At 36.2% G+C, this 15,199-nt stretch overlaps 1 protein-coding gene across 8 annotated transcripts in view; it reads left to right on the top strand.

Moving 5' to 3' along the window:
- Positions 1–12,906: 12,906 nt before the first annotated feature.
- The window catches only part of TRDN (triadin), a 426,217-nt gene continuing 423,924 nt past the window's right edge, over positions 12,907–15,199 (top strand). For all 8 annotated transcript variants that reach the window (XM_056125005.1, XM_056124999.1, XM_056125002.1 and 5 more), the window contains exon 1: positions 12,907–13,250. In XM_056125005.1, coding sequence (XP_055980980.1) covers positions 13,229–13,250 — 22 coding nt within the window. In that variant the 5' untranslated portion in view covers positions 12,907–13,228. The remainder of the gene's footprint in view (positions 13,251–15,199) is intronic.

Raw genomic sequence — 15,199 nt, 5'->3', positions numbered from 1 at the left:
AATAATAAAAAATATAGTATTTAAAATGAGAGTGTATACACATTAAGAGGTCAAGGAAAGCTGACCATCTGCCAGTTGTGACAACATTTAATAATATTCAGATTAATTATCATATTCAAATGGAATACTGACTCCAGATGAATAATGAATAGCAAAACCAGACACGGCTCTGAGGTGAAATGTGATTTTCATGAGGATGGGAACATTTAACATTTATACAGCAGTTCATATTCTCAAAGTCATATATCAGTGACAACTGTAAAATACATCTTTAATTTGAATTGATGAAATACTCTGCAGGGTGGTAGCTCACTTTCCTCCCCAAATGAAAGACAGTGAATCAGAAGAGATTTGGATAAATAAATGCTTAAAAATTGCCTATAAAAATGTAGCACAAATGCTTTATTATCCAGTCATTGAAGTGGATTGATTTAATTCTTGGGACTATGTCTTTGTTATTCATACACATGAATATTCATAATATGTCAAAATTTCTCATGTGTTAAAAAGGAGTCCACATTCTGAATGCAAAGAATTTATAAATATGCACTGTAATCCTTAGACATTACTTTAAATAAAAGACTTTTAAAAGATGTATTGTTTCCCCACAATTTACCATCTCTTCTGATCTTCCCTTATCCTTGTCTTGGTTGAATGTCTTTAATTAAAACTTTTCCTAATTCCACATCCGGTCAAATATTTCAGTCCAACTATGTAATTCTCCATTAAGGTGTTCAGTCTGTTAACATGACTCTGAAGGACATAAAAATAGTTCTGTGGTGATGTTTGCTGCCTAGCTATAAAGTCTCGGTAGCACATCACAGCCAACTACTGAAATAAGCCCTACAGTTAGAGATGAGCAAGAATCACTTTTCAACCAGAAAGAATTAATCTTCGCATAACGTCCAGGATTGTTCAATACAGTTTTACCAGCCTTTGCGGCTTTTGTTATCTGGATTGGTTATTTTGAGAAAAAAAAAAAAAACCTGGAGGCCACACAACGATCTTTAATCTGCAATCCTTTGGTGAAGAGCTGTCTGCTAATCTGAAGCAGCAACCAGAAAGATAGCTGAATTTTCATTTTATCTGAGAGGTGTGCTTGGATGTTCTTTAGTTCAATTTCCTTCACTAATGTAAATTGGACTTGTAATATAAACTAATGGTCACAATTTCTGCAACTTTGTTAAAGTTGGACCTCCTTTTTGGCTAGACAGCTGTTTGAATCCCTAATAGCCCTCTTCAGGGTGTCTTTCTAACTACTTACCCTTTGTTTCTCAACAGATGGCCTTGGATCAAAGAAAAAATATGATCAAACATGAATTCCTTTATTTTCCCTTTTCAAAACTCAAAATTTGTCGGTAACTGCCTGATCTTAATTCATTTAGTCTTATTTAGTCTTATTAATCATTTAATCTTATTATTTCCTATTTAGTGGTTAATAAGACCAAATGAATTTTCATCTGCTTAAATCTTTACCTTTAGTTTTTCTCATTTTTTTCTAACTTGCTCTGTGCCCTCTCTAATTACTAATCTATCTTTTAATTCCCTTGTTTTTGATAGAAAATTCTCTAAAGTATAATTTAGTTTCCCCATTATATGATCTCTCATTTTTCTTACATCCTGCAATCACCTTCAATTTCTAAGACTCACTTGACTTACACTTACAGTAATTGTAAATGTTCACTTAATTTTTGAATCCAATATTTTAAGAGGTAAATTTGATCATTTTGTATTTTTATATAAAACACCTTTATAATACCCTAAATTGGATTAAGCAAAAAAAAATTGTTACAGCTTTAAACTGTAATGTTAAGCAAGAAAAAAAAAACAAAAACAATACCTTTATTATAGCTTTTAACATATTTAGGTATTTGACTTTTTTGCTCCCCTCATTTCTCTCTGAAATCTTTCAAGTACTCTGTCACCAAATCTTACTAAATTATGTGTATATCATTATATAAATCACTGAAGTCTTTTCTGAGACATTTTCTCTACTAGCAAAGCATGTTCTTAACTATTAAAGTATATGTATTTTTCAAAACCCAATTCCAGTTTTTCCTTTTGTTTAAAGACTTTTCAGTTACATTGTTTACATTCCAAGCATTCGGTGGACAAGGTATATTTTTATTCAATAATTTATTATACTGAATCATCATATTTTTAATCTTTTCTTACAATATTTTCTTCTGGACGTAAAATTCTTTTTTTTTTTTTAAAGAAGACTCAAAAGTTTTTTATTTTGCTTTGGAATCCCACCTGAAATTGCTGAGGGGTTACTTCTAATACTAAACTTAGGGATTATTCCTGGCAGTGCTCCAGGGACCATATGGGATGCAGAGGATCAGACACATGCAAGGCAACTTCCCTAGTTGCTATACTATCTCTCTGGTTTCCAAAATTCTTGTCTTACTGTTATGGGTCAAGTGAGGAACATAGGCAATTATTTCAGACAAATGAATTGGTAATGTTAAATCTCACAATCAGCAGAAACATTAAAGTTTAGGTATAACTGATATATCTTGTTTTATATATAATATAAACAATATATTAGTTATAACATGTCTTTATATAAAATGCAGGTCACAGGATTTGCATTAGACTGATAGCAAGAGAAAGAGAGCTCACTAATTTCTTCAGATCCACTGAAGACAACAAATAGAGTAAGACAAGGAATGCATACAGTGAGAAAGTGGCAAGATAATAACCTGCAAGAAGGTGAGCAGCAAGTGTTCAGCAAGATGGCAATCTGCAACCAGAGATTGTAAAGAGGCCAGCATAAGGATCCAGTAAGAAGCCTGAAGAGATAGCAGCTATTGGGTTGTTGTCCAGGACCCACTCCTGTTTCTAGGACTTCTATTACCCATAGTTATATCTATATTAGCTGCCAAATAAAGAACAATTAAATAAAGGACAAGTAACACCAAAGACATCTGGAGGTCTGTGTGCCAATATTACACATTGTCTCTAAGGACGTGATAAATGCTGGTATATATTTTAATGTTATCCATGCTGGTCTCACTGGAACGCCCCCTGGTGCTGAGGGCAAAGAATAAATATTTATATTTGCAAAACAAAATGTTTATACTTATACATTTATCATGTCAATTATATATTGATAGTTCTGAGGCCTCGCCTGGCACATATACATGGATAGAGACAAGTAAAGTGAAGAAATACATATTTATTGGAGTGCACTCCCTGGCTAGGCTAGGTAGAATAGCGCCCTGGGAGAGACTAAGCAGGATTTTAAGCTCGCCTGGGCAGAAAAAGGTCACAGAGACCGGTGGGACTAGTGCGCTTGGTCTAGTCTTGTGCTATTTGTAGGGGGTCAATGTGAGGAGGCATGGAAGGTAGCCTGGTGCCTTCCTGTCACCAGACAGACCGAAAGTCCTGTTTCCTGCGCTGGGGGAATGATGATCTTTGATTCCTGGAGTGTCCTTCTCTCATCAGCCTGTTGCCATTGGTCCTGTGCAGTTGACAATTGGTCCCAGGAAAACCTTACACACACACACACACACACACACACACACACACACACACACACACTTACACACACATACACACATACACACACTGCTTTTAATAAGCAAATCACTTCACAATGCTTTTTCAGCATGTCTGATTTGGGGGGGGTAAACTCTAAATAATAGTGGTGAATCTTATTGAAACAATGAATCTAATCAAAGCAGATAGAGTGTTAACTAGAATTCATCTGCCTCACAGGGACGGGGAGGGGTGGGGGTGGGGTTTTATTGGGGTTCTTCAGGGTAAAAAATAAGTATTGGTAAAGGGAAATGTGTTTGATATTTGCATGACTGAGACATAAACCTGAAAGCTTTGTAACCTTTCCCACAGTGATTCAATAAATAAATTAAAAAAAAAAAAGAAGTTGGGGGTATGGTGCCACCAGCAGGTCAATCTGTATCTGTGAGGCGAGTGCATCAGCAGCCTGATGGCGCCTTCAGACTTCCAGATACCCCAAAATTGCTCTGCGCTTTTGGCCAGACCCCAAAAACTTGGGGCAAAGTTTACCAAGAAAGTAAACTGCCAAAAATTTGGTATGTGGGAGACACACCACAAACCACCTCCGGCTAAACTATATAATTGGAGGCATAGCCAATCTGGTACCTGATCAAACTGCTTAATGGCCATGATCCCAGAGACTCAGAAACAAATCTTGAAACCCAACGACTTTTGGCAGAAATGCATCCAATCCCTGCAGTAGGTTACCAGGCCACCCCAGGTGGGAATAGGTATTGTGCCTTGGCCTGTTCCCCCTGGCGGCACAGTGACCATCATCCTCCAGAGGCCACTGGACAGTCAGGTTTGGGCCCACAGTGATGAGACACGTGGGGCCTCATGGGATGGGGGTGAAGCCAGCCTTTTCCTCCCCACCCCAATGAGACCCCGAGGTGCCGCCCATGAACAGCCTCTCTGGCTCCTGATCAAGCTGCTTAATGGCCATGATCCCAGAGACTCAGAAACAAATCTTGAAACCCAAAGACTTTTGGCAGAAATGAGTCTGGACCTCACAGTAGGTTACTGTCGTCAGGCCACCCTAGGGGGGAAAGGGTGCTGTCACTCCACCTGCTCCCCCTAGGCGGCTCAGTGGCCACCATCGTCCAGAGGTCACTGGGCAGTCAGGTTTGGGCCCGCAGTGAGGAGACACACGGGCCTCATGGGATGAGGGTGAAGCTGGCTCTTTCCTCCCCCTCCCAATGAGACCCCGATTCGCCACTCACAAATGGCCTCTCTGGCTCCTGATCAAGCCAATTAATGGCCATGATCCCAGAGACTCAGAAACAAGTCTCAAAACCCAGCAGCTGTTGGCAGAAATGCGTCTGGTCCTTGCAGTAGTTTACCAGTGCTGGGCTAACCCAGGTAGGACTAGGTTTCATGCCTTGGCCTGTTTCCCCTGGTGGCCCGGTGGCCGCCATCCTACAGAGGCCACTGGAAAATCAGGTTTGGGTCCACAAACATCCTTTCTGGTTTCTGATCAAGCTGCTTAACGGCCATGATCCCAGAGACTCAGGAATAAATCTCGGAACCCAGCAGATTTTGGCAGAAATCCCTCAAGATTTAAGTGTTAAAGTTTCAAAATTTCAAAATCACATGGCTCTACTGCAGCCACACGACATCATGTGTTATTTATAACCAGCAATAGAAAACAAATTGTCTACTGTTGCCTTTTCAGCAGATCTGAGTGTTGGGGTAAAATCCCATATAATAATGGTGGATCCGGTGTCAAAATATTGAATGTAATCAAAGTAGAGAGAGAGTAATGTGGAAATCATCTGCCCCACAGTTTAGGGGGAAGGTGTGGGATGAGGGTATACTGGGATTTTTGGTGCTGGAGAATGGGCACTGGTGAAGGTACGGGTGTTTCATTGTATGACTGAGACTTAAACCCAAAAGCTTTGTAACTGCTCACGGTGATTCAATAAATAAAATTATAAAAAAATAAAAAAATAATAATGAAGTAATATGTATTATATAAGAAGTAATATATATATATTTGTATATATATATTACACCTTTATTTGTAATTAAACTTAGAAAATTAGTAAATCTACTTCAATATTCAGGATCAACAAACTAGACAAACTAGATCAATGTTCTTCAACCTTTTTTTCTACCTTTCAGGAGTCACATGTTGGCACACCTCTCTGTGAACTGGCAATTACAGCCATTGAGATAAAACATTAGTTTTCAACTTTCTACACCTGCAAACTGGCAGGAGTCCACAAACTGACATTTGAAGACCACTGTGATGGACTATATTATTGACATATAAGACATGAAGTAGAAAGAATGGGATGATGATGAAGTTTTGCAAAATAAGCAAATATAAATAATTAATCTTTAGGGAGAAGAATGTTTCATACAAGAATGGACCAGGAAATATTTTATATTTTATCAGAAAATTTCAAAAACATGAACCATCAGTTGCTTCTGAATAGAAATTATCACTCAAGTGTGATAAACTGCATAGAAGAAAGCAGTATATGAATTATGGACAGTAGAGATCCTCCAAAAGATCTTCAGGTAGAGGGCAGAGATAGGAGACAGAAATCAATGCAGCAGAGAATGGAATTTCTAAACAGAAAGTGTCATCTGTTGCTTTGCTGAATTAGAGACTGAGTTGATTCAGGCAATTGAGAGAAAGTTTGACAATGTCAACTGTGTCTGAGGAAAGAAACCTGATATTGGAGACTCAGCTCTTTGTGAGTGAGTCAGAGCTAAAGAGAGGAAAGTTTTTAATTGCACTGGAATGCTTTCTGTCATTTGAAACTAGCAGGATTACATAGTCTCTAAATAATCAGATGGTAAGTTAAACCTATGGTTAAGGAAATAAGCGCAGGCTGTTTAGAGAAAATAATAAGGATATGAGATTTTTTAATGGTATTTTGAACACAAAATAATTAAAAATGAAGTGCATAGCAGCTCTAAGATGAAGTAAGATATAATGAACTAGTAGTAGAATTGAAGAATTTTGTGGGTATTTTTTTGTGATTTGGAGTACTCAGTTTATCAACTGAGGTTTAGAGGAATTTCTGGGCCACATAGTAATATTTTAAGATATAAAAAATAAAAAGCAATCCAATGACTCCAGAGGTCACTTTCAATATTAGAGTTAGTTATTTATTTCTTTAATCTAAGGTATAAAAATTATTTATTTTCATATATAGGTTTGGTGGGTTTTTTTGCCATTTTCTTCACATACAAAATTGAAAGTCAAATATTTCTTTTGTATATTTCCCCTGATGAAACACTTAAAGGAGGCACATAAAGAGTAATTTAAATTATATAATCACAAATACAAAATTCCTTATGTTACACCACTTTGCACCCATTCTTATTTTTTTTTCAAATTTCTCTCGGTCTCTGTCTCTCTGTCTCTGTCTGTCTGTCTGTCTGTCTGTCTGTCTCTTTCTCTCTTTCTGTCTCCCATTAAAACATTAAAGTTACCTGGAAAATAAAGCTCACAAAAAGTTACACTTATTATTTTAAGAGCCAACTAAAGAATCGCTCTCTATTCCAAATAGATATCATAACTACCTTTGAGAAAATTTCTTCATTTCAATTTATAAATCAATTTATAAATTAACTTTATGTCTATAAATTAAGAAATAGGAAAATTTAGAAAGTAAATCTAAACTTCAGGACCTCTCAAATAATTCAATTCTTGGGAAATAGATCAGTAACTATTTGTACTTAATTATATATTTTGTCATAATTGTTTAGAAAGCTAAAATTGACATTGAATAAGGTAATATAGAATGGTTTTAAAGCATTAAAAATGAAGCATTTATATTTTTAAAATCTTCTTTTGGTTGGGAACAAAAATTTCTCAAAACTTCTCTGATGTCACTTAATATTTTTGTTTCTGAAATTCAATATAGAACCATGTAGCCTGTTCAGAGATGAATGCAGTATACAGCTGTTGGTTTATGATGAAATATGACAGAGAAGCCAGTTAATTTTATTTTTATATAAGGAAGCAGTTTTTGGTTGTTGTTGTGAATATAAAACATATAATGAAAAAGATAAGATCAAGGAACCCCTCTCCCTTTGCCACACTCATTTTTTAATCCAGTTATTTTATATATCATATAATATATATATATATTTATATATATGAGATAAATACCTGTGTTCATCGTTCTTTTTCTGGCTTACATCACTAAAAACTGCAATCACTAAACTTTGGAAAATGTCAAGGGCAGGCATGGGAGGGATCATGAGAGAACTGGTGGAAGGATGTTGGCACTTGTAGTAGAATTGGTGTAGAAATATTATAAGCCTAAAATTGAACTATTAATAAATTTATTAGTCAAATTCTTTAATTAAAAATAAATGGCTTCAGGAAAAACAAAGTCAAGATTATATAATAGGATTGGAGAGGTAGCTTATATTAGGTAAAAACACTTAATAGATGAACAAACCATTATGATTTTAACAGTTTATATGGACAATGCCATATTCATTTCTAGCTTATTAGTGACTCAATACGCAAAGGTAGGAAAAGTGCACCTATGTTGATACTATATAGATGGAATATGTATGACTATATCAGAATTAATTAAAACAAAAAAAACAAACACTGTCCTCCTATTGTTCATCGATTTGCTCGAGCAGGCCCAGTATCCTCTCCATTTTGAGACTTCTTATTACTGTGTTTGGCATACTGAATATGACACAGGTAGCTTGCCAGGCTTTGCCGTGCGGGCAAGATACTCTCAGTAGCTTGCCAGGCTCTCCGAGAGGGGCGAAGGAATCGAACCTGTCTCAGCTGGGCTGACTGCACGCAAGGCAAACGCCCTACCCCTGTGCTATCGTTCCACCCACAGAATTAATTAATGAGGGAAAAGAACTTAATATGGGATATGTTGAAATTAAAACCCAGTGAACTATCAAGGTCTTTTAAAAATGAATGCATAAAAAATAAAATAAAGACAAGTATGTTATTTGCAATTTCTTAATTTCTTGAATGCCCCAAAGAATGACACATCTAACCATAGAAGAATGACAATTGCTTGGATATAAAAAGATTTACTGAGATCATTTTGAAATTCAAAGATATATTTTTATGAATTGAAGTTTCAAATAATTTGGAAATTTTCTAATAACTTTAATGAGAAATACACTGGTTTTTAAAAAATTACCTAATAATATTCACCAACATACTTGACAGTGCTATTAAAACATATTATCTTATGAACATTTTTATTGGTTAGAATACATTTTTCTCAATTTTTTCTCTTGTATATATGATAGGAAATTAGTGTTTTATTGTCTTATTAACAATAACAACTGACATTTAGTTTTCTATTCATTAGTTTCATTTAAAAATTTTATTAAGCAAGAGTTTGAAATAGAATTTTCCCAAGTTATCAAATTTTATTTAGGTCCTGACCAATGTATATTCTTAATGAGGTATATAAGGAAGTATTATTTCTTTAGTTAACTACAGCCAAAATCCATAAAAGTTGCTAGAAGCAGAGAACTAGGCATTCTGGTGGTGGTGGTATGCAGTGAAATTATACAACAATGCTATAAAATTAAATGCTATTGTAACCATATTATTTGAACAACAATAACAAAATTACAAAGAAAAACAATTCACTGGTTTTCTAAACTCACAAGCACTGAGATGAGACTGAATAGTGATCCATTTGTGAGAAAACTGAGGAGAATTATGTTTGTAACCTACACATGGGCACATGGACACTTGTTCAGAATAAACTTATAGGCACATGAATTGATGTTGAAGATGTGGTGTATATACACAAAAGAATAGTATACAGCTACAAGGAATGATGGAATAACACAATTAGCTCCAACTTGGAATTGGGGATATCATGTTAAGTGAAATAAATCAGAAATTTTACATATACAGAATATGATAATCACCCTTCTCTTTTATTATTAGAATAACTGGATGAGGGAATGCAGAGTTTGCACGGCGAGATACCTGGTTCACATTGGTTCCACTGATTATGGAGAAATACTTGGAAGGAAAATAATAAAGTGGGTGGCTGAGAATAGGAAGACAGAAGTAATTGGGTACAGGTGTCATGAACCTCAGTAAATTGGTGGTATGGAGGAGTGAAATATCAATATATTCAAACCCCAGAGTCAACAACAATGAAAGCATGAGATTCAGATTACAACTACCAAACTTGAAAATGTGTCTGTCAAGGACATAGGCTGGAGGATGGAAGAGAATCTGAGGACATTGGTGCAGGGAAGTTGACGTTGTAGGGCTGCTGGTGGAACAGTGTATGCCTGACACACAGCTGTTAGATTATAGTGTCGAAGCATTTTAAGTTTAACATTGGGTTTTCCTTTCTCCTCCCACGGGGAGCTCAGGTTAATTGGATTACACCCATCAGAGAGCTCCCAAGGCACTCCCAATTCCACTGGGGCACTCTCAATACTATGTGCTTATCTTTAACCTCTCCTTTGTGCTCTTCTCCTATCTGTTAGTCACAAATATCTTCAAATCATACACTGTAACTTGTAACATCAAACCTTTTGATGGCTTTGGATTTTATATATGTAAGTAAAATATTGCTTTTCTCTTTCCTTTATATTGTTTACATAGTTTATTTTAGAGCAATTCCTTTTTGTATAGACATGGGAAACAGTCAATGCTATGCTTTTGTACCATTGGAGTTAATTTACTCCGAATAATGTTTACTCCTGAGCATCCATCATACATATTTGACTTAAGCCTCAGTTGCCCTTAGCTTGACCTTCGTTTTCTACACCTCAAAAGGTAAGTACCTCCAAGGCACTGGGAAGGATCCAGGGCAAGCTGTAAATTACCCTGGCTTCAAGAAGGGGCAGCCTAAGTGCCATATTAAGTATGATGAGTTGAGATCACAATCATGAAAAAAACTCTGATATGACCCAAAAAGCAGTAATATAATATAAAATAATATAATGTAATATAATAATAAGGACCCTGTTGGTGCTAGGAGGAATTAACCTGGCCTGAGGACTTTGGTGGGCTGGAGCGATAGCACAGCAGTAGGGCGTTTGCCTTGCATGCAGCCAACATGGCCGACCCGAGTTCGATTCCTCCACCCCTCTCATAGAGCCCGGCAAGCTACTGAGAGTATCTCGCCTGCACAGCAGAGCCTGGCAAGCTCCCTGTGACATATTCGATATGCCAAACACAGTAACAACAAAGTCTCCAATGGAGATGTTACTAGGCCCACTTGAGCAAATTGAGGACTTTGGTCTGGGAAATATAGTGAGATGTCCCCAGGAAAACTCACAGGACATAGATATAAGCCTATATATTTTACTGAGTTTATCATACAAAATAACTAGAAATACTATTGAGAGTAAATTTAATATGATTGTTTAAATGATTACCAGTGAAGGAAATAAGAAAGCTATATGGCCTTAAATGGAACTCTGGCCCTAGGTGCTCTCCTAGAAGGAATCTAAAATGCTGGAGCCCCTAGATGATAGTCTGTCCTTGGATGAATCTCCTAGAACTTCCCCTGAAGGAAAGGCTTTTTACATCTATTTGTTATGTTAATGTTCAACTACACCTATGTGTAATTGCTGCCCCCAACCCTTCACAATTTCTCTATAATAATCCTGATTGATTTGAATAAATTGCCATTTATTAATAACTAATGGCCCCGTCCCGTCCATCAGTAATGGGAAATGATCATCTGCACCAAATGCACTAGGGAACTCTTAAACACTGTGGGATGGTGACAGTGACACACAGCCGTGAATAACTTTGTAAATAATGGTGCCTTTATAATTTCTTTTGTAAATGGGGTTGTAATGAGTTTGCATCCTTCTATCAGTTGGTGAATCTAATTTCTACTCATTCACTTTACCTGAAAGTGGTGCTATCTACAACAGAATCTCCTTGTTGTAAAAAAGTACCAAACTGGTTGTCTAAAATTTCTGATTCCAAAGGATGGAGAGATAAGGTAGAGGTTAAAGCATTTGCCCTGCATGTGGCTGATGCTATTTTGATCCCAGCGCTGTATATTGTCCTCCAACCACTTCTAGGTGTGATCCCTGAGTACAGAGCCAGGAGTAAGCATGAACACCACTGGGTGTGGCCCCCAAAACAAAATATAAAATAACACTCTTGTTCCAGTGCTTGGGTTGGAAGTCATTTTATGTAAATACTTACATAAAAATGCAGTGTTTCCTAGCGTTATTTCCTCCTTTGTGAGTTATTAAGATTGCTCACTTACTATTTATCCAGCTAATATAAGAGAACTTCCTGATGTGCAAAGAATTGGAACAACAAAGTCAGAAAGACTGACAGGAAGAAAGCTATTGGATATGACTCTGCCGGTCTATTATGTCACAAATATTACAAGAATATAAATAACTTTGCTTTATTTATCATAAATTTCTACAAATTCAAGATGTTTAGATCACCAAAGATAGCAAGTGAATGGTAAAATTTTAAAGGCACATATTTTGGGTTTTAAATATGGGAGGAAAATAAAAGATAAGCATAGGCAACCCTTGATTATTCAAAGATAGGCTAGCTTTAAGTGATTATCAATGCCCTTTGATTCTCCTTATCCTTCCAAACACTATTGAATATTTCTCTGCTCATTAACACCTGTCTAGGAGTGGGAAGGTGAAATGCTAATCAGCCAATTTGGTTAATTGTTAGCTGATATGAGTCTGTTTTATTTTTTTAAAATAGATACAAGGAAAAGTTGCAGTCTTTTGCTAAAATGTGGTCTGGATTTCTAAATGTTATGCAAATCCCACCTCTCCTATTTTTTGTTAATGTATAGATAATCTCAAGTACTCTGTTTTCATACTTAAAGGAATGACAATGCTAGTAATTCATTAGTTCTCAGGTGTCAGTGTAACTTCACATGACATATTTCTCATTGGCAAGTGATGGGAAAATTTTAATCTCTTCCAAGAAAGCTTTAGAATTTAATAGTTGCAATTTTAAATGTAGCCTTATAAAAATAACTGTGCTTGCTAATTGGATTTAAACCAATAAGGAGTCAACTTGGGGAAAATGAGTTACAATTACCTTCCTCTTCTTTGAGGCTCATAGACATTATAGGACCCTCCCCTATATCCAAATAGGGATAAAGGAATGTTCTGAGCATTAAGGGCACTAAGAATAAATCTGAGCTATCACAGATAAGATTACTTTCAACTCTTTATTTCATGTTCTCAGTATAGACCCCAAGATCTGTAATTATCTTAGGAAACTGCGGGGGTTTAGACAGTATTCTCTAGAGCTTTTACCCCCTTCCTCCCCTTTTTTTTCTTTTTTTTCCCCCCTATTTCTTTCGGAAGCTGGAGAACTTGTTCTCTCTCTCTCTCTCTCTCTCTCTCTCTCTCTCTCTCTCTCTCTCTCTCTCTCTCTCTCTCTCTCTCTCTCCATCTAGAGTGACAAAAAAAAATGTGCTGAAGAGTCTAGCCTAGGGAGATGAGGCTATTTTTGTTCAAGCAGAAGCTGATACTTCTGCTGAGCCACAAGTGCGCTTGGAAAGGGCTCAGGTTGTTTCCAGGGGGAGAACTCTGCAGAGAAGAGACAAAGTTCAACAGGACAACAAAGGAGCAGCAGAAACAGCCAGCAAAAAGAAGACGCAGAGCCCTCACGTTTTCACACAGAACCCCCAGAGTTCTCCAATCCTCAAGTATTCTTTAAATTGCCACTTGACGGGACCTTTTCACTTGCCTTTTCCTTACTCCAACCATCATGACTGAGATCACAGCTGAAGGTACTGCTACCATTTTCCGATTGTATCAGCTAGTGGGGTAAGGTGGAAATTGACAATTAACTGACAGTCAACGTGTTGACTTAAAATGTTGCTTTCAGTAATTGTCATGATCTAAGATCCAGTATGTGGACAGAGAAGTGGGTTTGGGAGCCGAGAAATCTATGAATCTGTGTGTCAGAGAACGAGAGGTTCCTATGCAGTTTGTATGTGAAAACTGTTCTTTGTTGTGTCAAAGGCCCTACTAGTTAATAGTTGTCATCCACACCTCTATAAATAGATATGGTCATGTAGCATATGGCTGATAGCATACAAGGCTTACATGGGAAAGATCATAATAAACTTAAATGACTGCATTTGCTGTCTAAACAGAAAAGTAATTTTCAGCATTTTTGCCGTGTGATTTTTCAAAATGAAGATCTTAATTATAATTGTCTTTCTAATTAGACTACATGTACACGTGTGAGTTTTACGTGCAATTTAAAGTATAACTTTCCCACAAAAACTCATTTCTTTTTGTTACTATGAATATATAGTGACAAGGTTTAAAATGCTACAACAACCCCCATCCCCCCCAAAAAAAATCACTATTAACTTAGCAAGACTTACAAAGTCAAGCAAATGAATGTCAGAGCCACTATTCTTTTCAAAGATATTTCTCTTCTTCCATGGAAACTATGAATTCTATATAAAAACAAGTATCTTTTATGCAATTCATCTTCTGGGAGTCATTGTCATAGCTGAAATTCAATTTTTTATTTTTGACCATGGTGGTAATCATTATACATACATGAGGTATATCTATGTAAATTCTTCTTAAAATACAAGAAACCTTTTAAGTAATTAAGACATTGTGAATATAAACACAATCTGGTTCTTCTTGGGGTAAAATTTTGGGAGGCGGATCTAAACTTTGCTTCTGACAGCCTGAAGGAAATCAGACAGGTGTTGCTCTCGACAGTTTCCATGCTCAATATTGCACTACGTTGCTTTTCATTAGACAGCCAAAAATTATAGCATGTAGTCGGCTCTTTAGGTAGACATTTGTATGGACACAGAGTTATCTCTAGTATTTAAGAAGGAAAATGCCTCACATTTTCTGATAGTTCCTGCTGAAAAATAAAAATCATTACAGAAAGATTTCTTTTTATCAGGTATTTTACTCAGGACTTTATGTGTATTTCTTTTTATCAAGTATTTTGCTTTATGTGTTTTTATTTACTTATACCCCAAACAATTCAATTAATTTAGCACTGTTAACTTTATTTTTCAAAAATAGAGACTGCAGTTCAGTGTCTCTGCCTTGTATAAGGCTACAGCATGGCCATGATTAGAAGCCAGATTTTTTTCCCCACATAGTTTGTGTTTTTTTTCTTTTCCATAAGAGGATATTAGGTTCACTCTTTACTACATTTAACTCAGGATTCACTAATAAAATACAGTTTTTTCCCTTTCTTTTTCTGCATCACGTAGTCTTAGGTCTGTCTTAAGGAGAGGTACCTATATACATACCTTGCTTATCCTTTTGCAATTTATAAACATACTTATGAGCATATTTATATATCTATACACAAGGCATAGACTGTTGGCTGATTTAGAAGGTCTTTTGGCCAACCGAGTTTTGGCTTGCCTGTGGATTATGATCTGTAGACCTTTGAATTTGATTCATAGAACATTTTACAGGAGAGTTCTTGATTATGAAATAGAGCTTAATTTCTGTCTTCCCACCTCCCACCCCCTGCCCCAAGGATTTAAAATGGTTCTTAGAAGACCTACTGGAGTCTTCTGTTATAAAATAGTTTAATTGTTAATAAACAAAATTATTAAAACAGCATTCAGTTTCTGAGTTACTATCATTTTCTGTTTACTGGCCTTTGTCAGCTCATGAAATCAAAGTCATCTAAACATCAATTAGATGCTTTTATCTTTTTTGTAATGATTTAGTAATCATA

The sequence above is a fragment of the Sorex fumeus genome, unplaced genomic scaffold, assembly GCF_029834395.1.
Source record: "Sorex fumeus unplaced genomic scaffold, SorFum_2.1 ptg000054l, whole genome shotgun sequence".
NCBI classification, from domain to species: Eukaryota; Metazoa; Chordata; class Mammalia; order Eulipotyphla; family Soricidae; genus Sorex; species Sorex fumeus.
Note: the sequence above shows the minus strand (reverse complement) of the source record. Positions and strands in the feature narration are given on the sequence as shown.